Consider the following 23,644-nt stretch of genomic DNA (forward strand, 5'->3'; position numbering starts at 1 on the left):
ATTTTGAGTTTTCTTATATTTTATATATATATAATTTTATATAGAAGACCAGGCTTACTGGTCAAAAAGAGACTGGAGGCACCCAAGACCATGGCTCTTAGCCACTCTTCAGGTCTGGAATGGAACTCACCCTCAGGTCCCAATTGTTAGGGTATAAAGGGGGAGACAACAACACTAGTAAGGTATATTCACCATGGAATGGTCTGTCTGTCATTCAAGATCAAAAGAATAACATTTACTTAAGGACAAAGTTGAGAAGAGATGGGAAGGAGGGTAGAGGAGAACTAGGAAGCACAGGGAGGAAGTCGGAGAACTGTTGGTGCATGGAGGGGATTGTAGTCATTGAGATGAAACAAAGTGTGTGATCTGTTGAATATGAAACAGATCTTTTCTGTGAAATTTTATTCAATTCATAACAAAAATTTTCAAAAGAAAAAAGCAAAGTGATTTGTTTGTTCTTCTGTTGTTGTTGTTGTGAAGTGTCGTTGAGTCAGTTCTGAACCATAGCAATCCTTTATAGGATTTCCGAGGAGCAGCTAGTGAGCTTGAACTGCTGACCTTGCAGTTCAAACAGCTTTGCAGTCTAGCACATTAACCCACAGTGCCACACCAGGACTCCTATTAGACCATGGTATATCCAATATTCTTTTCCAACACAATCCAAATGCAAATCTTTCTTTCCTCGTCCTTCATACCACTAATTGGTTCTGAAGCTGTTTTTCCCTTTAGGGAAATGCATCAACTCTTCTATCTTTCTTTCATTATCTAGGTTTCACATGTATGAGGGAGCTTCAAGAAGTTCATGGAAAAACAGAACTGAAGGACAGTGGAATCTCTTCAAGAACTTTTTGAAGCCACATTATAAATGAGGTGAATAATTTAAATATGAAGCTGAGATTTAAGTATTGGATAATTCTGAATTTGGTAAAAATATTGTTCAGTTTGCCCTTAGAGTGAATCAAGGACTCACTTCCAAGTGTGAATTCTGGAGTAGCTGGATAATACTACCCATGGAAGTCCCCAGGAGAATAAAACACAAAGAATCTACAGGAAGGATTTGGTTATATTTTGCTAAGTAGTTTAGTTTTCAAAAAATCCACCTTCCCTAAAGGGAAAAACATCTTCAGAACCAGTAAGTGGTCGGAAGGACCAGGAGGAAAACGTTGTGCATCAACAGAAAAATTATTTTGTTGGTTTCATTAAAAACCTAGGCCCATCCTCCCCCTCCAAAAAAAATAAAATAAAATAAAAAAGCTAAAGAGGATAGAGAGAAACACTGCTAACTGATGATGTATGGAGGGGATTATAATCAATGTAATGAGACAAGTCATATGAATGGTTGAATGTGAAACTGATGATGTGCCCTGTAAACTTTCACTCAATCCACAACAAAAACCTTAAATAAAAAAAAAGAAGCAAAGAGAGCCAGCAGTGTGGCAAGACCTGGGGACTCCTGGGCCCAGAGTCAGTGACATAGCCACAGAGGACTAGGATGGAAAGTGAAGCATCCAGCTGATAAGAAGAGAGGGCATATGCATAAGAACACCCACACTTGCAGAAAATACCCACTTGACCTGGCTTCAGTGACTAGATGATCAGAGCTCAACCAGAAGTAAAAAAAAAAGGAAAAAAAAAAAAAAGTATTCTCATATAATTTGATGAACTTGACTTACACCTATGGATGCAGTAGCTCAAAAGAGGGAACAAGTCCTTACAACAAGAATCATTCCCACCCCCTCCACACACAGAGTAGACAGGGATGGGCAACTTGGACATTGGCTACCCAAAATGAGGGCAGGAGGCTACAAAGGCAAGAACTGACTGGCTTACAAGCTTTCAAGAGGGAACCTAGATCCAGAGGGCCTGGAGGAAGGTAGAATCTCCAGTGAGTAGTATTCAATCTGACTAGGCAGGGCTGATGCAATGAAATGCAGACGGCTCTCTTGTGATACATTAGTGAATAATTGTTATCAGAACTGTTTGTGAGGGTCGGAAATGTAAAGGTAGATGTTTTATAGTAAGGAGGGGAGTGATTAACTTTTCAGTCTAGGAGCGGAGGTCCCTAGGACGATTAAGGGAGAAGAACAGTGAGGGGGACCCTACCCAGAGAAGCAGTGATGCCTGAAATGGAGGCAGAGATGATGACGCGGAGCGATGGAGCAGCTGGAGACATTAGATCCAGAGAGGGAGAGCGACTGTGTGCTGAAGACTTGGTGGGTACGGGGGAAGGATTGCATGGAGGGGACTGTAACCATGGCAATGAGATGATATACGATAGAATGAATGTAAAACTAATGTTCTCTCATGTAAACTATCACATAATTGACAATAAAACATTAAAAAAAAAAAAAAAAAAACTAGGCCCAGATGTAAGGTTCCCAAATCTTAGCTCTTCTTTTCCCTAAGGACACTGTAGTCTGTTACATTTGTGTCTTCTGAACAGGGACAGGAACAAAGTCGCAAAACAATTTTTTGTAAAACATAATCCTGAATCACAGAACAGGTGGCAATGTTCTGAGGAGTAACAATGATTTATAGGAAAAACAGAAAGAGAACTAAAAAACAAAACAAAACATAACTCTGCCCTCCACCCCGAGTTAGTCAGATTTATTTGTAAGCAAAGCTCAAGCCTTTACCCTTTTACACTGCGAAAGGTAAACAAGACAAATGGCTCCTAAGCATTCACAACAAGGCTAAATCCATGATTGATGCCTCTTACTGTTTAAGATCAGCTATAAATATGCTGTCCAGTGTTTTTTAATGGTGTGATCCTCTGACTCAGCAGACCAGTGTCAGGAAAGAAATTTACATAAATGGAAAGTGAAATCTTTCTGCAAGAAACAGAACTGCTAGAAATTGCTTAGGTAAGGAGACGTTCGCTTTACACAAACATTTATATACATATTAACCTGCTTACCAGTGTCTGCTGGAGCTTAAGTTATTGCCCATAAAGAATCTAAGATGTTTGCTTTTAATTTCCAAAAAGTCATCTCATTTTTAATTTCACTTGGAATGAATTCTGCAAATAGAGATATCATCAGGAATAAGAAGATGAAGATCAAACTGGAATTCACAAATATGACCAAGGATCTATCCACAAACATGCACATCTAGGTGGCTTGGCTAAGGTTGAAAATCATGATACACAACCACCACTTGCACTAGATGAATGTAAGCGGATAACACAAAAGGGTCTTCCATGCAGTGCCGTGCTACGTAGCTTCTGCAGACACACTGTCTGGGGTCAAATCTTGGTTTAATTAATTTCTGGCTATTTGGTTACAGGAGAGTCATTAACCACTGTCATCTGCAGTTTCCTCTTTGATAAAAAGACATTTTAATAGTATCACAAATGATTGTGAAGAATAAACAAGAGAATTCATGTAAAACATCCAGTACATACTTGTTGTTGTTGTTAAGTGCCATCGAGTCAGTTCCGACCCATAGTGACCCTGTACAGGGTTTCCGAGGCTGTAAATCTTTATGGGAGCAGAATGCCTCATCTTTCTCCCGCGGAGCGGCTGGTAGTTTCGAACTGCTGGCCTTAAGGTTCGCAGCCCAATTCGTAACCACTACGTTACCAGAGCTCCTTCCGGTACATACTAAGCATCCAATAAATGCTCATTGTTGTTGGTCGTGGTGTTAATATTTTCATTATTATTTCCCTCTGCTCCTGGTTCAGTGTTTTAGAACCAGACTAAGAGATGATTTCGGGACGTGTGGTTGATTGAATAGCTGGCACCATTTCTTAACCTTTCCCAGACCCTTGCCACAACAACAGTGTGGGTGAAGTGTATTTCCCTACTTTTTTGAGATTTGATTCACCCAAGTGACTAGTTTTAGCCAATGCTGTGTGTAGCCTAAGAGTGTTTCAAGCTCAGGTTTTCAGAGGTTTACCCATTTTGATTAGAGTCTCGGTGTGGTGCTGTGGGTTAATGTACTGGAGAGCAAAGTTGGTTTGAACTACAAGGTCAGCATCTCAAGCTCACCAGCTGCTCCTTGGAAACCCTATACAGGGTCGCTATGGATTGGAACCAATTCAATGGCTCTCAACAACAGCAACAACAATTGGCCCTTTGATACTTCACTCATGACATGACAAGAGCATGCTCAGCTAGTATGCTGCTCCAAGGAACAGGTGAAATACATGGGGCCAAGGAGACCTGCAGACTACAGGGTAATAATAACCATTTCAGCTTGTATCAGCAGCCTCCTTAGCTACCCGGCAGAGGAGATCAAAGATTATTGACATATGCCACTGAAACTGTGTGGTTATTTATTGTGCAACAAAAGCTCCTTGATACATAGGCTGTAATTAAAGAGTTGTCTATCCACAATACGTTTTTTATTGCCCAAGGAAGAGGAAATTGCCTCAATATTTAGGTCTGAAGTGAAAATAGAATGGTAAGTACAAGAAGGCAAATGTCAGAATTCTAGAAGCAGGAGTACTGTAAAGTCTATCTTGGCCTCTTTTGGCTTAGCTTGGGAGAGGCCACACATTGAGATCCAGATGATTTCAAACCGCTAACACTGACTAGAATCTTATCACGGGTACTTCACATGCACTCTGTCTTCTAACCATCACAAAAAATATGAGGAGTTGGCTACTCTCTATTTTACAAATGAAGAAACTGAGGGAAAGTGAGGGCAAGTGATTTGAGTGTATCACAGAGGTAGAGTAGCTAAAGCAGTTTTCAAACTACGAAAATCTCACCCATGATCTAATGTTAATAATGATGATGATAATTATATCACAAATGTGTTTTTCCCACTTCATAATCACTTTAGTACTCTACTCACTCTACTTTAAATGTATTAATTATTTGATCCTTAAAAAACAACAAAAACAAAATACACTGGCTTCCAATTGATTCCAACTCAGAGCTATCCTATAGGGCAAAGCAGAATTGATCCATAGGGTTTCTGAGGCTGTACATGGGTTTGGAAACAGACTGTTTTGTCTTTCTCCAAACACCAGTCTTTTGGTTAACAGCAAAATGTCCAACTCACTGCATCATCTCTTGTTGGTAAGTGATCCTGTTGGCTCCAACTCATAGTGACACTGTTTAGGGCTTCTGAGTTGCTGCTGTTAGGTTTGCAGTCCAGTGCTTGTCCTAGAGTGCCACACCAGGATTCTCTGAATCATCTTTTAGCTATTGCTGTTAATGCCTATGGAGTCAATTCTGACTCCTAGCAACCCTATATAGCAGGGATGGGGAACCTTCTGTCTTCCAAAATTTTAACATCAATTCGCGGACCATAAAAAATTATCAACTTAAAAATTAGCCTGATATATTTGGGAAAATATTTAAGTAACTCACCCCTAATGTGTTGTCTGCAGTTCTGGTGTGGCACTGTGGGTTAATGGGTCACAGTTCAATCTCACCAGCTGCTCCTCGGAAACACTACACATGGTCGCTATGGGTCAGCACCGACTCAATGGCACGTATCAACAACAACAACAAATGTGATAGCTGGAACTGCAGTTTCCTTGGCAGGACCAGACCAAATGATTTTGCGGACCTTATACGACACACAGGCCAGACATTCCCTACTCCTGCTGTTTATATAGGGTTTCCAATGAATGGCTGGTGGGTTTGAACCACCAACCTTGTGGTGAGCAACCCAACACCTAACAAAAAGTGTCACACCAATCTCATGATTAGTCCAGTGAATCACCTTAGTGGGTCACCTTACAAAATTCCACCAACTAAGCACACTACAATCGAGTTTAGTATAGCTCATAGAAACCCTTTAGGATAGAGCAGAACTGCTCTTCCTTGGGTCTTAGGCATCTTCTCCTATGGAGCAGTTGGTGGGTTTGAACCACTAACCTTGTGGTTAGCAGCCCAACACCTAACGAAAAGTGTCACCAGGATTCCATGTTGTTTTAAAGTGCTGTGTAGTCTCTGTGGAGTTGAATCTTATAAATTAGGTGCTATTTATTCTGCTCATTTTATGGATAAGGAAATGGACTATCTCTGGGCAAGTTCCTTGCCTAAATTTGCATACAGAGTGCAAATCCTGGGGACTTTGCCATGTTAATAGTTATCATCACACTACCCATCCCCTTTATTCTGGAAATGGACAAGATTCTCCAAGTGTTCAAAGCTAAATATGCATTCCCAGCACCATGGTGTGAAAAATATGCTGAATGACCTTAATTTACAATCCTGCCCAGGATTCACTGAGCTTTCATTTTTACATGCACCATTTTCTTATTTGCTGCCTTTATGTTTACCTGTTTTGAGTTTTGTTTTTCTGTGTATTCTTTTTAGATTCAACTGTCAGACAACAAACTGTGAGGAATTCTAAGAGAGTAATAGAAGAAATGTAAAATATAATTCTAATTATGATGGGGTTTTTTTGAAGTAGCTTTGTTAGGTGCCCTCAAATTGGTTCTGCTGCAGAGACCCCAAGTACAGCAGAATGAAACCCTGCCCTGTCCTGAGCCACCTCACAATTGTTATGTTTGTACCCATTGCTTCTGCCACTATGCCAATCCACCTCATTGAAGGCCTTCCTCTTTTTCTCTGACCCTCTACTTTACCAAGCATTCTGTCTTTTTTCAGGGAACATGTCCAAAGAATGAGAGATGAAGTCTCGCCATTCTTACTCCTAAGGAAGTATCTTTAGGAAATAAAAATACCCACTTACAGAAAGAAGCCAGCCAATTGTTGCACATATCTGTTCACACATGTGTTTCCTTCATCTGGCAGAACGGTCTCAGTGGCCTAAAGCCTTCAAATGTATTCTCCATTTAGTCCCCAAGTCCAGCATCGCTCCAGAATACCTGTGCACATCATTTCTACCTACCTTAAAAGCAGCACCTCCATGGATGATAGATTTGATAAAAATCCCCAGGTCTGTTCCACTTTCTCGGGACTTGTTCCCTTTCAGGCTCACCCCAAGACCCGCAGAACCTGAGTCATTCAGGGGGATCTCGAAGGTGAGCTGCTCTGTTGTCTCCAAGGAGAGTGCGCTGCGGTTAGGTTCTCCTTTCTGTAGGGGAAAATGTACAAGAAGAAAGTGAAGGACAGAATGCAGAGTAATTCTCCACCCTCTTGAGTTTTCACACACAGATCCAGTCAGCCTGACAGGATGCTAGGACCTCTAATAGCCACAATGTTGTTCCTGGCCATCAAAGCCTGGTCTTTTTTCTCTGCAAGGGGCCACCATCCCATCTATGGAATGGGGAAGAGCTCAGAAGGAATACTATATGCTTCTGGTCAAATGTTATCTGCCTGTGGTAATCACAGAAGATCATTTGACAAGGCAGAGTCACGCAATATGACACATACGTTTGGCAAATCAGTAGACTATTCTGAATAATTATAATGACTGGACATTAGACTGGAGAACTCATAGGAATAAAAAGAGACCAGTTTGGATTAAATTGTGTCCTCCAAAAAAGATATATTGAAGTCTTAATCCTTGTGATTGTGATTGTGACTTCGTTTAGGGATTTTTTATTTTAGGGTCTTTCAGGTCACATGAGCCTTGCCATATCAATAGGAGTGATACACAAGGTCTTGTAATAAGGCATCTTGTAATTAGGGAGGCAGATGCATCTACAACCAACAAAGGAATACCAAGAATTGCTGCCAGCCCACTAGAAGCTAGGAGAGACACAGAAGCAGAGAGAAACAGAGGCAGAGCTAGAGAGAGAAAAGCCTTGCCAAAGTCCTGAATTTACACTTCTTACATCTGGAGCCGTGAAAAAAAATGAGTTTCGGTTCTTTAAAGCCATGCACTTTATGCTATTTTTGCTCTGCCATCCCCAGGAAACTAAGACAAGATTTCAAAGATAATGTAGTCTCAACACCTTCATTTTATAGATAAATAAACAGAGTTTAGTGACGAGATGGAGTCCTGGTCAGCAGTTCAAACCTACCAGTCACTCCTCAGAAACCCTATACAGGGTTGCTATGAATAGGAACTGACTCAATGGCACTTAATAATAACAACGAAAGTATTTTAATGGGCCCTGGCATGGGGTTGTAGAATAAGCACTAGACTGGTAACTACAAGGTTGGCAGTTAAAGCCCACCAACCACTCTCAGAAAGCTATTCATAGGGTTCCTGTAAGTCAGAACTGACTCAATGAGAAAACAACAACGGAACTGTAATAGCTTTCCCACAGAAGCAGTGCTTTTTGATAATGGCTGTCTAAAGGACACTGAGCACTTGAAACACCTTTTTCTTTTAAAGTTAGAGAAATATGATTTATAATGGCTATCACTGAATGAAGCAGCCTTGATAGCATAGTGGATTATGAGCTGGGCTGCTAACCACAAGGTTAGCAGTTTGAATCCACCAGTTGCTCCTATGAAGAAAGACAGGGCTTTCTTCTCCTGTAAAGAGTTTCAGTCTTGGAAACCCTGTACAGGACTGCTGAGAGTCAGAATTGACTTGGTAGCATGTAACCACCACCATCACTGAATTCAATTTCAGTTTACCAAAACTCATGCTTTGAACCTATACCTTCAGACAGGATACCTACTGCCATTCAGTTTTTCAACCTAAATGAAATGACGATGCACAAGAAATGTTCATATACTCTGACAAATGACATCTAGCCACAAGCATGGTTAATATTCTTTAAAAAAAGAAAAGAAAAGAAAAAGCTCAGCATGATAGCAAAAGGCACATTTAGGGCATAAGTCTCTAGGGAGAAGCATGTAGTTATGATCCTATTTGGTCCCAAGTGGTTTCCAACATACAGCAGTAGGAATACAAAATTGCTGTTGACCTGGTCATCTTTGTAGGTACTGCATTTACCTCTCTCTCAAGCTGGCAGAAATGTGAGACTCTGCCCAACTACATAACTAAAAAATCTGCAAATGAAGGACGCCATCAACTCTCCCTAAGCCAGGAGTGCCTTCCCCTCTAAAATTATGCCTGGGGTTCTCATCTTTTAAGGTCATATTGAGGGGATTCTTCTGTAAAATTGTTTAAATGCTGGCCACAAAATAACAACTATAAAATCAGAAGGAGCCAAGAACTCATAATTAAAACAGGATTAAGGGGTCTGATCATAGCAAAAGAGACAAAAACCATGTTTACCATGTAAAGGAATAGTTCCTTCATTCAATTTTAGTTAACTGAAGTGAGCGTTAAAAATTTTGACAACAGGTTGTTTGAAAGAAATGCAACTTTATTGCTTAATTAATAAACCTATTACAGATTAGTTCTTTTAGCTAATTCATTATATTATTATCTAGGAAACAAATCCCATTATTGGATTCAAACTACTCATCTTTTATTCAGTGGAATACCAGAGCTAAATACTAAATGTATACTATTAGTCTTCATTTTTATCTTCTCAAATGCCCAATTTAGAATCCATAACATTTCATAATCATTTATGTTATCAGGGCTCTTTGGGATTTGGTTAATTTCAGTCTAACAAAGTTCTATTGAAGTAAAAGTTCAAATTTAAGAGAAAAAGTAGGATAAGCTTTTACTTTTTTTTTTTATGACTAGTTTTACTTAAATAATACCTCCAAGCTGATTAATTCAATAATCAACCATGTTTTCTTTGGGCTTCCGTATTTAACTCTTAATAGAACTGATAACCGATGCTTGCACTACTAATGCCTTTTACTTGTAACACAGGTGGTAGAAAGGAAATAGAAATCAGACTGCCATGACTATCTTTTCTTTTGAAACATAATTTCTCTTTTTAAGTCCCTGACATCTGACAGCTGAAAATACATTAACCACTAAAACGTACACTATTGACTAATGTCAATAAGTGCTTTGTACAGTAATGCATTTCCTACATAGCATAATCCAATGAGGTTTATCGTTGTGCCCATTTTACAGATGGGGAAATTGAGAGTCACATTTGTGAAGTACTACTACGCTATGAATCCACAAAGCTTGTCAATGGCAGAGCTTTGTGGGGGCAAGGCAGTATGACTGTTGTGTTAGGCTCCTGCTGGCTTGAGGGTGCTGTGTCTCTGTGTCTCAGCTTCTGTGAATCACTGTGGTTTGAGTTGGCCACAAGATATTCCAAGGCAGTTTCCTACAGCAACAGCAGGGTACCATGCAATTTTATATTCTCCACCCAAGAACAGTAATAGTTTATATCTGTCTTATGCTATACCAGGCGCAAGCAATAATTAGTGGTCTCTAATTATAGCCAACTTCCCAATGGAGAGGGGAGCCACTACAGTAATTCACAAAGCCATTTCCTTGGTGAGAAATAAATGTTCCCTTACCTCATGTACAAAAATCAATATACTGAATGCCTCCTTCCAAGAATCTTGGTTCAACTGACAATTCTGAAAATTAAACTCAAATCTTTCCAGACAAGACTGTGTAGCAGGATGGCAAAGGGTAGACAGTACTCACAATGCCTCAAATGCAGGGCTTTAATGATATGACAGAGCCCTGGTGATACAGTGGGTTAGGCACTGAGCTGCTAACCAAATGACCAGTGGTTTGAACCCACCAGTCCCTTTAGGGCCGAAAAATGTGGCCGTCCGTTTCCATAAAGGTTTATAGCCTCAGAAACCCTACAGAGCAGCTCTACTCTGTCCTGTGGGGTCACTGTGAGTCTCAAACAACTCGATGGGAAAGGGATTTTTGGTTTAGCCATATGATGAGCTCGAAGGCAGGGGTGCTTCAGACCTTGGGTGTTCCCTGACTTCCTGTCTTTCGGAGGGGAGCTCTTTCCACACTCTGTCCACAGTTCCCTTACATTTCACCACAGATTCCCAGAGGAAGATAACACCCAAAGGTAACACTGATGTGAAGAGGGAACTCTTGGGAATTTAATCATTTTCAGTCTTTGCATTAGTTCTTATTATTTGACCACTGTAGGCCATGTTTTGATATACAAGGGGGCTTCAAAAAGTTCATGGAAAAATACTATGATCTTTAAGTGACATTTTTTCCACAAACTTTTTGAAGACCCTTCATACAAAGCCTCTTGGGCTCCTAGAGCCACATCAGAAGGGATGCCCCTATGCCCAGACCGCTCACATGTCTTAGTTCCCCTACAGCTGCTATAAGACAAATACCACAAGTGGATGGATGGCTTTAGCTAACAGAAATCTATTCTCTCACCCTTAGGAGGCTAGAAGTCCCAATTTAGGGTGCCAGGTCTAAGGGAGGCTCTCTCTTGACTCTGGAGAAATGTCCTTTGTCTCTTCATGTGATTGGAATCTGTCGTTACCAATGGAGGCTCTTCTGTTGCTTGCTTCATCTACTTTCATATCTAAAGAAGGACTGACTACAGATATACCACACACTAATATGCCTCATTAATGTAACAAAGAAAACCCCTTCTCACAAGGGATTACAACCACCAGTATAACCCAATACCTAGGAGTGAATTCAGATTTATAGTCAGACCTGGTGTGGCTCTGCCTTTGGGTTAACACACTGGACTGCAAGGTCGGTTTGAACCAAAACACTGGTGGTTTAAGCTCACCAGTTGCTCCTTGAAAATCCCATACAGGGTTACTCTCTGACTTGGAACCAACTTGGCAGTACGTAACATCATAGGAAAGATGGAGTCCTGGTGTTGCACTGTAAGATAATGCACTGGACAGCAACTTCAGTTTGAGTTGCAAGGTTGGTGGTTCCAATTCACTAACCACTCCTTTGAAACCCTATATGGGGGGTCACTATGAGTCAGAACCAACTAAACAGCACTTAGCAAAAACAACATAGGAGAGACTAGAGAACTGTCCCATAGAATTTCTATAAGGTGATAAATCTCTTGGTTTCTAAGGTGATAAATCTTTACAGAAATAGACTATCTCATCTGTCTCCTTAGGCTGGGTTCAAACCTCTGATATTTCAGTTAGCAGTCCAATGCTTAGCCTGTTGTGCCACCAGGGATCCTTAACCACAAGTATGTGGTGTTTAGGTGTCATGGACTTGGTTTGACTCATAGTGACACCGTCTAGTGTTTCTGAGTTTGTAAATCTTTACTGGAGCAGAAAGCCTCATCTTTCTCTTGAGGAACAGCGGGTAGTTTTGAACAGCAGCCTGACTTTTAACCACTACAATTAGCAGCCCGACTTGTAACCACCAAGCTACCAGAGCTCCTCGTAGGGATTTCAACACATATTTTGGGTCCACAATTCAATCCATGACACATGTAGGCCTAATGTTGTAGCACCGGCCCAGGGCTCTCAGGCTTTCTTTACCTTGGCAGAACTGACAACTACTAATTCTTGTTATGGGGGACTAGTCTATGCATTTTTGGATATTTAGTGGTATCTATGGTCTCTGCCCACTAGCTACCAGTAGCCTAATGCTCCCCCACCCTGGCCCCAAACTGCTACAAGAACTAAAAATGACACTAGTTTTGCTTGACTCAGCCAAATGACCCGATTCAAAATCATCTGATAGCCACTGCCCGAAATCCACAATTGCCAAAATCTGTCATGTTCAAGGTGACCAGGGTCAGAGACACATTTTAATAGCTAATAAACTGCTTGTTGATACTACTGTAAGTCACAGGAAAGTGTGGCAGTAATTGTCTCTGAAATGGGCCAGGCCATCAGTACCCAGGCTCATGAGTGACCAGTCACTTTATCAGAATCTACTACGGGAAGTTCAGCTCTTAGCTTTGCTTCAGGCTACCTGATAGTTCATTTTAAAGGGGCAGAAATGTGATCTTTATGGGAAAAAGGAGGAAAGAAAGGTGATAAATCAAATAAACAAAAACAAAGCCTTTGAGTTTATTCCAACTCTGGAAGAAGAGATTGCAATATATCAAGTAGATTCCTGATGTGGCGCTGTAGGATCGGCACTGGACTCTGAACCACAAGATCAGCAGTTCAAACCCACCAGTTGCTCCTCAGAAACCCTATACAGGGTCGCTATGAGTCAGAACCAAATTGACAGTACTTAATAAAAACAACAATTTATTAAGATATATATGTTTAGATATAGGTCATTTGGTAAATATAGAATTTGATCTTTTTTTCTGAGAATCATTGAAATTTGCAAAAATAATATGGATGAAGAGACTACTAATCATGTGAGAATACAATATAACATCAAATGAACAAACTTAGTGTCACAGTATAATTCAATCATGGCTCATATACCCAGATACCTACCCATCTACCTATTTACCTAACTACCCTTGAAGCCTAACCCCCACCCATATAGCTGCAAAGAAAAGAGTTTCCTTATCATTGAACACTGCAGTATAGATGGTGGTCTTCCACTTTCTATTTCTATTTTTTTGAACATTTCTCATTGCACTTCTACAACTTCTATTATTAAAAAGATAAATTTATCAAAATGAATTCATAGATGAGATAGGAATCATTTGCTATGCTCTTGTATTGTCCATAAATGCATGTCTATAATGACATATGTTGTTGTTATGAGGTGTCTTCGAGGCAGTTCCAAATCAGTAATCCTTTGCACAACAGAATGAGACACTGCCCAGTCCTGTTGTTGTTGTTAAGTGTCATCGAGTTGGTTCTGACCCATAGCGACCCTGTAGAGTGTTTCTGAGGAGCAGCTGGTGAGCTTGAACCACCAACCTTGCAGTTCAAATGACTTTGCAGTCTGGAATATTAACCCACAGCACCACACCAGGACTCGCGTCCCGTACTGTCCTCAAACTTGTTGTGACACTTGAGCCTATTGTTGCTACCACTGTGCTAATCCATTTGTTGGGGCATCTTCCTCTTTTTTGCCGACCCTTCACTTTACCAAACATTATGTACTTCTCTAGAGACTGCTCCCTCCTTAGAACATGTCCAAAGTATGAGAAATGAAGTTTTGCCATCCTGACTTCTGAGGACCATTCTGGCTATACTCCTTCCAACACAGACTTGTTTGGTACTTTCAATTTTCTTCTCCAACACCATAACTCAAATAAATCAATTATTCTATGGTCTTCTTATTCACTGTTCAACTCTCGCATGTATATGAATCTATTAAAGATACCATGGCTTGGGTCAGGCACACCTAAGTCCTCAAACTTATATCTTTGTTCTTGAACACTTTAAGGAGGTCTTGTGCAATAGATTTGCCTAATGCAATACATCGTTGTTTTTTTTTCTGGATTCTGCTTTTCTGACTCTTGATTGTGGGTCCAAGCAAAATGAAGTCTTTGACAACTTTCATCTTTTCTCCATTTATCATGATGTCATTTATTGGTCCAGTTGTGAGGATGTTTGTTTTGTTTACATTGATATGCAATCTGTAGTGAAGGCTGGGATCTTTGATCGTCATCAGTTACTATTTAAGTCCTCTTTCCTTCCAGCAAGCAAGGTCATATTATGTGCACATTGCAGGTTGTTAATGAGTCTTCCTACAATCCTGATACCATGTTCTTCTTTATATTATTTGCTTCTCAGATTATTAGCTCAGTATACAGAATGAATAAGAATGGTGAAAGAATATAATATTGGCACATGCCTTTCCTGATTTTAAAAACATTCAGAATCCCCTTGGTTCTTCTTGAACTGTCTCTTGGTCTATTTACAAGTTCCTCATGAGCACAAAGAAATGTGTTGTAATACCCATTTGTTGCAATGTTATCTGTCACTTGTCATGATCCACACAGTTGAAAATTGTATACAATGACATATGCATAGTTATATACTTTCATGCTATGTATACTATATACAAGCACACTAATAAGTTTTTGAAACTGTATGTATAGTTTCAAAAAAATCATGGAAAAATGGAATAAAAAGATAATGGAACTCACCCATAAACTTTTTGAATCCCTTTCATCTCTCTGTGTGTACATGTGTATTATATAGCCTATAACAGTGTGCACTATATATAATTTTAATATGATATATAATACCACTGTTGTCGTTAAGTGTCATTGATTCAGTTCTGACTCATATTGACCTTGTATGAGGCTTCCTAGGAGCAGCTAGTGAATTTGAACTGCCAATTTGTGGTTAGCAGTCCAGTACTTATCCTACAGTGTCACACCAGGACTCCTATATAATGTATAATATATGGGTAAATTAAAAAGTACTGCTATAAAATCAAAGAAATCTTTATTAAACAATAATTTCAAAATGTGAACATACTATTTCTTGATACACCCTCTTCTAGGACTGTAGACTTCTGAAAGCAGTGTTGTCACCTCTCTAACCTTTCTCTGAAGAATACTGTACTCTTAAATTGACACCACATCAAAACAGCAGCTTTGGTATCCTTGAGGGTCTCAAGACCCTTTCAAAGAAAAAGTAAAGTCCTTGCAAAGGTTCACAAACTCTACATGATCCACCTTCCCTGTGGTGCCCTCTTTGACCTAGCTCCCTCCTACTGCCCACTCTGTTATTGCCACAGAGACATCCTTGCTAGTCTTTATACCAACCCGTACACACACTGTGCCTCAAGTCCCTCTCATCATCTCATCCTTCTGTTTGAATGCTCTCCCCCTAAACCTCTGAAGACCTCGGTACCTCACTTATTTCTGTTTTCTTTTCAATGTCAACTTATCAGTCAGGTCATCCCTTACTGGACTATTTAAAATTTCACTAAACCCTCCAACTGCACCCTGCCTCCTATGTCCATTATATGCCTTTACTTTTCTCTGTAGCATTTATCACATGCTGTCTAATTGCTTGCTTATTTTTTATATCTTTTGAATGCAGCACATTTACTTTATTTTCCATATCAATATATTACTTCTGCCTACAATAATGTCAAGGAGTCCTGGTGTAGCACTGTGGGATAATGCAATGGACCACAAGGTCGGCTTGAACTGCAAAGTTGGTGGTTCAAACTTACCAGCTACCCCTCAGAAACTCTACACAGGGTCACAAACTCCACGACACTTAACAACAGCAATAATAATGCCAGACACAAAAATAGGCACTCAATAAATCTTTGTTGAATAAACAATGAACATGAAAATCTTGGTGTGGCACTGTAGGATAATCACAAGGTCAGTAGTTCAAACCCACCAACCTCTCCCTGAAAACCCTATACAATGTAAGCCTGAGTAAGAACCAACTTGACAACACTTACCAACAGCAACAAATATGCAGATATCCAACTATATGTGCATCTCGGTGAATGTGTATGTGTGTTTGTATGTGTAAGTGTGTGAAACTATATATGTTTATATACACACATACACATAGCACTGGTGGTGCTGTAGGTTAAGCATTAGACTGCTAATTACAGGGTCAGCAGTTCAAACCCAGAAGCTGCTTCATGGGAGAAAGATGAAACTTTCTGCTCCCATAAAGATTTGTTGTTGTCATTGTTGTTAGGTGCCCTCAGTTGGTCCTGACTCAAAGTGACCCTATGACAACAGAGCGAAACACTTCCTGGTCCTACACTGTCATCACAATTCTGTCCTGTTTGATCCCACTGTGGTACTCAATGTTTTGAGCCATCTCCTTGGTTGTATTCCTCGGTTTTTTGCTGAACTTCTACTTTGCCAAGCATGATGGACTTTTCCAGGGAATGGTCTCTCCTGATAACATGTTCAAAGTATCTGAGACAAGGATCATTTTGGCAGCATTTCTTCTAAGAAAGATTTATTTGTTCTTCTGGTAGTCCAAGGCACTTTCAAAATTCTTCAACAGCACCAAAATTCAACAGTATCAATTCTTCTATAGTCTTACACATTCATTGTCCAGTTTTTACATACATATGAGGCAAATGAAAATGCCATGACTTGGGTCGAGCTCACCTTAATCCTCAAAATAGCATCTTTGCTCTTCAATCCTCTAAAGAAGCCTTCTGCACCAGATCTGCCTACTGCAACATGTCATTCAATTTCTTGACTCCAGTTTCCATGAGTGTTGAATGTGAGTCCAAGCAAAATAAAGTCCTTCACAACTTCTTTTTTTCTCCTTTTGTCATGATGTTATTTATTGGTCCAGTTGTGAGAATGTTTGTTTTCTTTACATTAAGATGTAATCCATACTGATCTTTGTCAGAAAGCACTCAGAGTCTCCGTCTCATCCAGGAAGCCAGGTTGTGCCATCTACATATCACAGGTTATTGATGAGTCTTCTTCCAATCCTGAAGCATGTTCTTCTTCATATAGTCCAGTCTCTCACATTATTTGCTCAGCATACAGATTAAGTATGTACAATGAAAGGATATAACCCCGATGCATTCCTTTCCTGATTTTAAACCATTCAGTATCACTTTTTTCTGTTCGAACCATTTTTTCTGGTCTGTGTATGGATACCTCATGAGGACAATGAAGTGTTCTGGAATACTTATTCTTCACAATGTTATCCATAGTTTATTATGATCCACAAAGTCAGATGACTTTTTATAGACAAATAAACCACAAGTAAACATCTTTCTGTTATTTTCAGCCAAGATCCAGCTAATATCAGCAATATCTTGAGTTCCACATCCTATTCTGAATTTTGCTTAGATTTCTGACAGCTCACTGTGGATACATACATACTTGCTGCAACCATTTTTGAGTTATCTTCAGCAAAATTTTACTTGCATGTCATATTGATGATACTGTTTGATGAGTTCTACATTCAGTTAGGTCACTTTTCTTTGGAATATGTACAAATATGTATCTCTTCCAATTGGTTGGCCAGGTAGGTGTCTTTAAGTACTAAATGAGTTTGTTGAAACATTTCAGTTAGCATTCTATCACTTCCTGGAGCCTCCCTCCCCGCAACCCCACACTAACAAACAGATCTGTGTTGGAAGAAGTGCAGCCAGAGAGCTCCTTGGAGGCCAGGATGGCCAGATTTCATCTCTCATACATTGGATTTATTGTCAGGAGGTACCAATCACTGGAGAGGGATATCATATTTCGTAAGGTGGAAGGTCAGAGAAAAAGAGGAAGACCACCAGTGAGATGGATTGGCAAAATGGCAGCATCAATGGGCTCAAGTGTGGCAACAATTGTGAAATTAGCCCAGGACCGGGCAGTGTTTCGTTCTGTTGTGCATAGGGTCACTATGATTTGGTACTGACTCAATGGCACCTAACAACAACAACCACAGCAACAACGTCTTCAGTGCAGTTTGAACCTCTTCCTTCAGTACCATTGGTTCTTGACCATACGCTACCTCTTGAAATAGTTGAACACTGATCATTTCTCTTTGGTACAGTGACTCTGTGTATACCTTGCATCTTCTTTTAATGCTTCCTGCATCATTCAATGTTTTGCCTACAAAATCATTCAGTATTTCAAGTCAAGGCTCAAATTTTTTCTTCAGTTCTTCAGCTTGAGAAATGCTGGATGTGATTATATTAACTGGTCTTCTATATCATCTTCTCTCATCCTTATGGACCATTGAGTGGATTCCAACTCATAGTGACCCTTTATAGGACTTCCCAGGAGCAGCTGATGAATTTGAACTGTCAACCTTGTAGTTAGTAACCAGTGCTAATTCTACAGTGTCACACCAGGACTTCAACTTCCATGTAGGTGTATGGATATTATTCTATCACAGAGAGCATTGTATTTCAAAATAAATCTTAAAATTTTCTTTTGGTGATGAGTGTGATGCTATTCCTCATCAACTTGTCATTCTTAGCACAGTAAACTATATGACTGTCGGATTCAAAATGACCAATATCTGTCCATTTCAGCCCACTATTGCCTAGGATATCAATCTTTATGTGTTCCATTTCATTCCTGATGACTTCCAACTTTCCTAGATTCATACTTTGTATATTCCATGTTATAATTATTAATGGCTGCTTACAGCTGCTTTTTTTCATTTTGAGTTATGTCCCATCAGCAAATGAAGGTCTTTAAAGCTTTGCTCCATCCACATAATGAAGGTCAACTCTACTTTGAGGAGGCAGCTCTTTCCCAAACATATTTTTGAGTACCTACAAACCTATGGAGCTCATCTTTCAGCTCTATGTCAGACAATATTCCACTGCTATTCATAAGGTTGCATAGTGGTTACAAGTTGGGCTGCCAATCTCAAGGTCAGCAGTTCGAACCACCAGTGGTTCGGTGGGAGAAAGATGAGGCATTCTGCTCCCGTAAAGATTTACAGCCTCAGAAACCCTGTGCAGGGTCGCTATGAGTGGGAACCGACTCCACAGTACTTAACAACAACAACAATTCATAAAGTTTTCAGTAGTTAACTTTTCAGAAGTGGTCTGTCTCTCCTTTTTCCAAGGACGTGAGGATAAAATGAGCCATCAAAGAAGTGCCAGGAGTGAGTGCAGACTTTGGATCCTGAGATCACTGAGTGTGAAACCTCCTGGATCTAGGGACAGAAGTTGTGATACTGGAAGAGCAGCAGAACAAAGAGCCAGTGCATAAAGTAAGTCAAGCTGAGTGACTTTGGGCAGGAAGCTTGCTTGCAGAGTAGAGGGCCTCCATGTACTTAATTGGTTGGGGGCAGTGCTAGGTTTGCTGACCCATGGAGCTTTAGTCTAAAGCCAGGAGCCTTCAGACTCAAGTTTACAGTGGAGTCCTCGAAGCCCTTTGTAATGGTGCCTGTCTGTGGGCATGGCAGAGGAGAGCCTGTCCTAACTGAGCAGATATTATCCTGCACTGTAATCTGTTAGCTTCCCTAATAAGCCCCATAACTATGACTTAGTGGCTGCATTCTATGTGACCATTATAATGGATTATTGAATCCAGCTGACTATAGAATGCTATATACAAGATCGTTGTTGTTAAGTGCTGTAGAGTTGGTACCAACTCACAGCGAACCTGTATAGGGTTTCCAAGGAGCAGTTGGTGAGCTTGACCCACCGATTTTGCAGTTCAAACCAGCACATTAACCCACAGCTCCACACAAATTTACAGCCACAGAAATATTTACAGCCTTAGAAACCCTACTCAGAGTAGCCCTTAGTAGTAACCAACTCCACTGCAGTGGGTTTTAGTTGGCATGTACCTATGCATATTTATACAGCAGCATTTACTCGACTCGGACTCATAGAAAACAAATGGAACAGAGTAGAACTGCCCCACCGGGTTTCTAAGGCTGTAATCCTTATGCAAACCGATTACGGCATCTTTCTCCTGTGGAGCAGCTGGACATCTGAACCACTGACTTCACAATTAGCAGCTGTGTGCTTAAATGTGGTGCCACCAGTACTCGACAAATAGACATAAATAAAACAAATTTCTAGAACCACATTTTGCTATTAATAGCCCAGATTTCAGTAATTGAAATCATGAAGAGATTTATAAAAGCATAAAGTGTTACACTTACAAACCCAATCCACTGCTATCCCATCAATCCCACTCCAGGGGAAACTAAAGGGTCCGGTAGAATCATTCCTTGGGGTTCCTGAGACTAAACCTTTCTCCCACATACAGCTTTAAGGGATATTAAAAGTAACTTGTAATCCAGACCCATCTTTTGATGACACACTTCCTGTTCCTAGGAAACATTTGAAAAACCCAGTTCATCCACTGTCTTCACTGAAGGCACCAAGACGTGTCATAACTATTAATCTGTGATATAAAGTGAGGCCTGTTCACAGTGTTAAATTGCATTACAAGTGAGCATTGCTCATAGAAATACTTGTGATATATTTTATCAAGTTTGGAACATACTGTGACACAGAACCCGAAGCCACATACCTATGTATCTATCAATCTACACACACACACACACAAATATGGAAACACTCATATATAGATATATATATATATAGATAAAAAATTCTTAAGACAATATTTAGAGTGCAATACATCCTAGTTATTTTCTCTGCCAATTTATTCTTTTTAAAAATTGGGTCATGACCAAGTCAAATGATTTCAAGATCTAATACTAGAATGGAATTTGAAGATGGAGAAAACTGCCATGATATAATGTAAGAGACATCATTAAGTAAAAGAGAGAGAAAAGAAAGGTAGAATCAAATAGTGAGCAAAATGTTTACTGCCTTTTCTTTCCAATGTTTTATGAGCCATTTTATATGTCTCATCCTATCCAGCCCTAGCACTCACCCTTTCTTCTCATTTGTCGTACTTGATTTTAACTTTAACTGTTGTTGTTGTTAAGTTGGTTCTGATGCCTAATAAACTTATATAGGGTTTCTGAAGAGCACCTGGTGAGTTTGAACCACTGGCCTTGCAGTTCAAAATGACCTTGCAGTCCAGGACTCCTGATTATCATCAGATAGATAGATAGATAGATAGATAGATAGATAGATAGATAGATATTTCATTTTCCTTCCCATTAATTATTTTTCTTCCTATTTCTCTGTTTGCGCATTGTACTCTAATGTTCCTTCTCTTTTCACACATACTCAATTCTCACAGGTGTAATCCAGAAATTAGGATGGTCTGTTCCTTTCCTTCAGGGTGAGAATTGCTCTTCACAAAACATATGCATACTCATTCAAAAATTACTTACCAAGAGTCTATTATTGGCAAAACAATGTTATATAAAATCGTCTATCTGAACAGAGTATTGTTGGGAAAGTTTACTGAGCAAACGTGAGAAGGCTTTTCTGTTTCATTCACAATATTTATTATCTGGAGAGGATGTTACAGAGTTCATGAATAAGACATAAGAAAGAAGAAAGGAGCCTACATAGTAGGGCTTGACCAGATATTCTAACCATTCACATAAATACAACTATCAAAAGTAATTACTTTGGTTGAGAGGAGGAAGAGAGGCAGGAAGATGGATGACTAGGCAGACATCCGCATTATTAGCCTAAAAGTGTTCCAAATGGGGCCATCTCTAGAATCACAAATGTTGTTGTATTACAGAGCAGGGCTTGATTCACGCAGGCAAGTGGTAATAACCCAGCCTTTCAAAGCCTAGGGGAATTCACCAGTCTGCAGGGCTAACGTTCAATTTCCCAGAAGCCCAGGTCAGACCTGAGAGCATGCATGTTGAACCTTTGATGGCCCCCATTTCATTAAATGCTGTGCTCTTGGCTCAGCACAAGCAAGCGCTGGATGTCTTTGCCTTGCCTCCCAAATGTGTAATTACTGTGTGTTGTGAGCAGCTTACTTTATGCAAGAGTTATGTTTCACATGCAATCATTTTGTCAATTATCAAAACTCAAACAAAAGGGCTTTAAGGGGAAAAAAAAGTTAATATACTTCAAAAAAATTATAACGTAAAAGCCATACCTGGCATTTCTGGCAGGGTGTTTTATGAGCTTAATTATTGTTAACTTTTGCTAAGTAAATTGTAAGGAATTTAAGGTGAGGAAACTTTTGTTACAGCTAAATAAAATTTCACAACAATGAAAAGATCAGACACCTTCAAGACATTTAATTTTTTGAATTTTAAAAATCTTCTAGAAAAGCACTAGGTAACTACTATAAACATGAAAGGTTTTTGGCCAATTGGATGATATAAAATTCAGCATGTGACTATCATCCTAGAGTGGGGATCAGAGGCTCATTCCAACAGCAGGAAAGCATTTTATTTTCCCTTGTACTGTCCTCAGAAAAAAGGCAACAGATGAGCCAGCACATGCCAAGGGATATGATGATCTAAGGATGATCATTTTAATAAATGGTAAAAAAAAACAAAAAAACAAAAAATACAACCTTTCAGCCTCACTGCTGCTGATATATAACTGCTGATATATAAATGAAATCAGCACAACTCTCTGGGATTTACAAGTAGGCAAATTATTTTTTACCTTTCTGACAATATAGACAAGTGTCAAAAAAAGAACCAGAGATCATACTGCAGATAATGAAAATCAAAGTCTTCTCGATTATGTTCCAGATTGAGATTTAACCTAAAGCTCAATCTTATCCTAGGATCATTTAGAAAAGGAAAATGCAAGTTAATGTTGAAATAAGCAGGGGACATTTCAGTGAGATAAACACAAGCAATGCTGGTATATACTTTTAGAGGAAGAAAAAAAAAGTTAAATGTAGGTTTTTTCCTGTTAGTCCTATAAACTCAATTTTTTAAGTAAATGTCCGTAGGTGATCTAAGTGCATATCGACTCATTAACAAAATATATGAGTGAAAAAAACTTTTAAAATATCTATAATTGAGTCACTCCTCTTTTCTCATAGTTTTTGAAATCCATCTCTCCAAAAAGGATCCAAGAGAGCAAAATACTGAGAAGCGCCTATCTTTGACTGAACTTATCAAAAAAACAATTTTCTTTAAGGATTAACCTAATACAAGAAAACAAATGACAAAAAATGGCTCTTTGTTTGTTCAATACAAAAGTACCTTAATGTAATAAGAAGTTGGGATCAAAACTAAAAAAAGTAATTCAGAGTTAAGATTCCTTTAACATTTCCCCTGATTTATAATAACTATTCTTGAAAGATTATGAAATTCAAAAGTATAGTGATTTTGACAATTATTTTCCCCTCTTAGATAAAAGTTAAAGAAATCAATAAACTATTTTATCATGAAAAGTAATATAAATGTTTTATAATCCAGATGGCATGGAGTTTTACAAAACTGGTACTTGTATAATCCATTTGAGAAACAATAGGTGTTTTTGTTCTAACTTCTTGTTAAAAGTAGAGTAGATAAACCAAATTAAGACTATCAAAGTATATTACATGAAGAAATTCAACAGTTAAAATACATGGATTCAGGTTTTTTATGAATATAAAAATCAATGGCAAATAATATGGCTATAATTCTTTGTTGTTGTTAAGTGCCATCCAGTCAGTTTGACCCATAGTAATCCTGTATTGGACATAAAACCAAATTATGTATAGACATAAAACCAAACGGCCACCACTCGTCTGTCTGTCGTGCTGTGGTGG

The 23,644-nt window shown here is 39.2% G+C and overlaps 1 protein-coding gene across 3 annotated transcripts in view; it reads right to left on the reverse strand.

The window, feature by feature from the left end:
* The window catches only part of PARD3B (par-3 family cell polarity regulator beta), a 1,706,387-nt gene that overhangs the window by 705,221 nt on the left and 977,522 nt on the right, over positions 1–23,644 (reverse strand). For 2 of the 3 annotated variants that reach the window (XM_006861956.1, XM_006861957.1), the window contains exon 11: positions 6,817–7,002. The exons of the other annotated variant lie outside the window; for it this stretch is intronic. In XM_006861956.1, coding sequence (XP_006862018.1) covers positions 6,817–7,002 — 186 coding nt within the window. The remainder of the gene's footprint in view (positions 1–6,816; positions 7,003–23,644) is intronic. 3 annotated transcript variants of the gene reach the window in all.

The sequence above is a fragment of the Chrysochloris asiatica genome, unplaced genomic scaffold (assembly GCF_000296735.1).
Source record: "Chrysochloris asiatica unplaced genomic scaffold, ChrAsi1.0 scaffold00045, whole genome shotgun sequence".
In the NCBI taxonomy this organism is placed as follows: Eukaryota; Metazoa; Chordata; class Mammalia; order Afrosoricida; family Chrysochloridae; genus Chrysochloris; species Chrysochloris asiatica.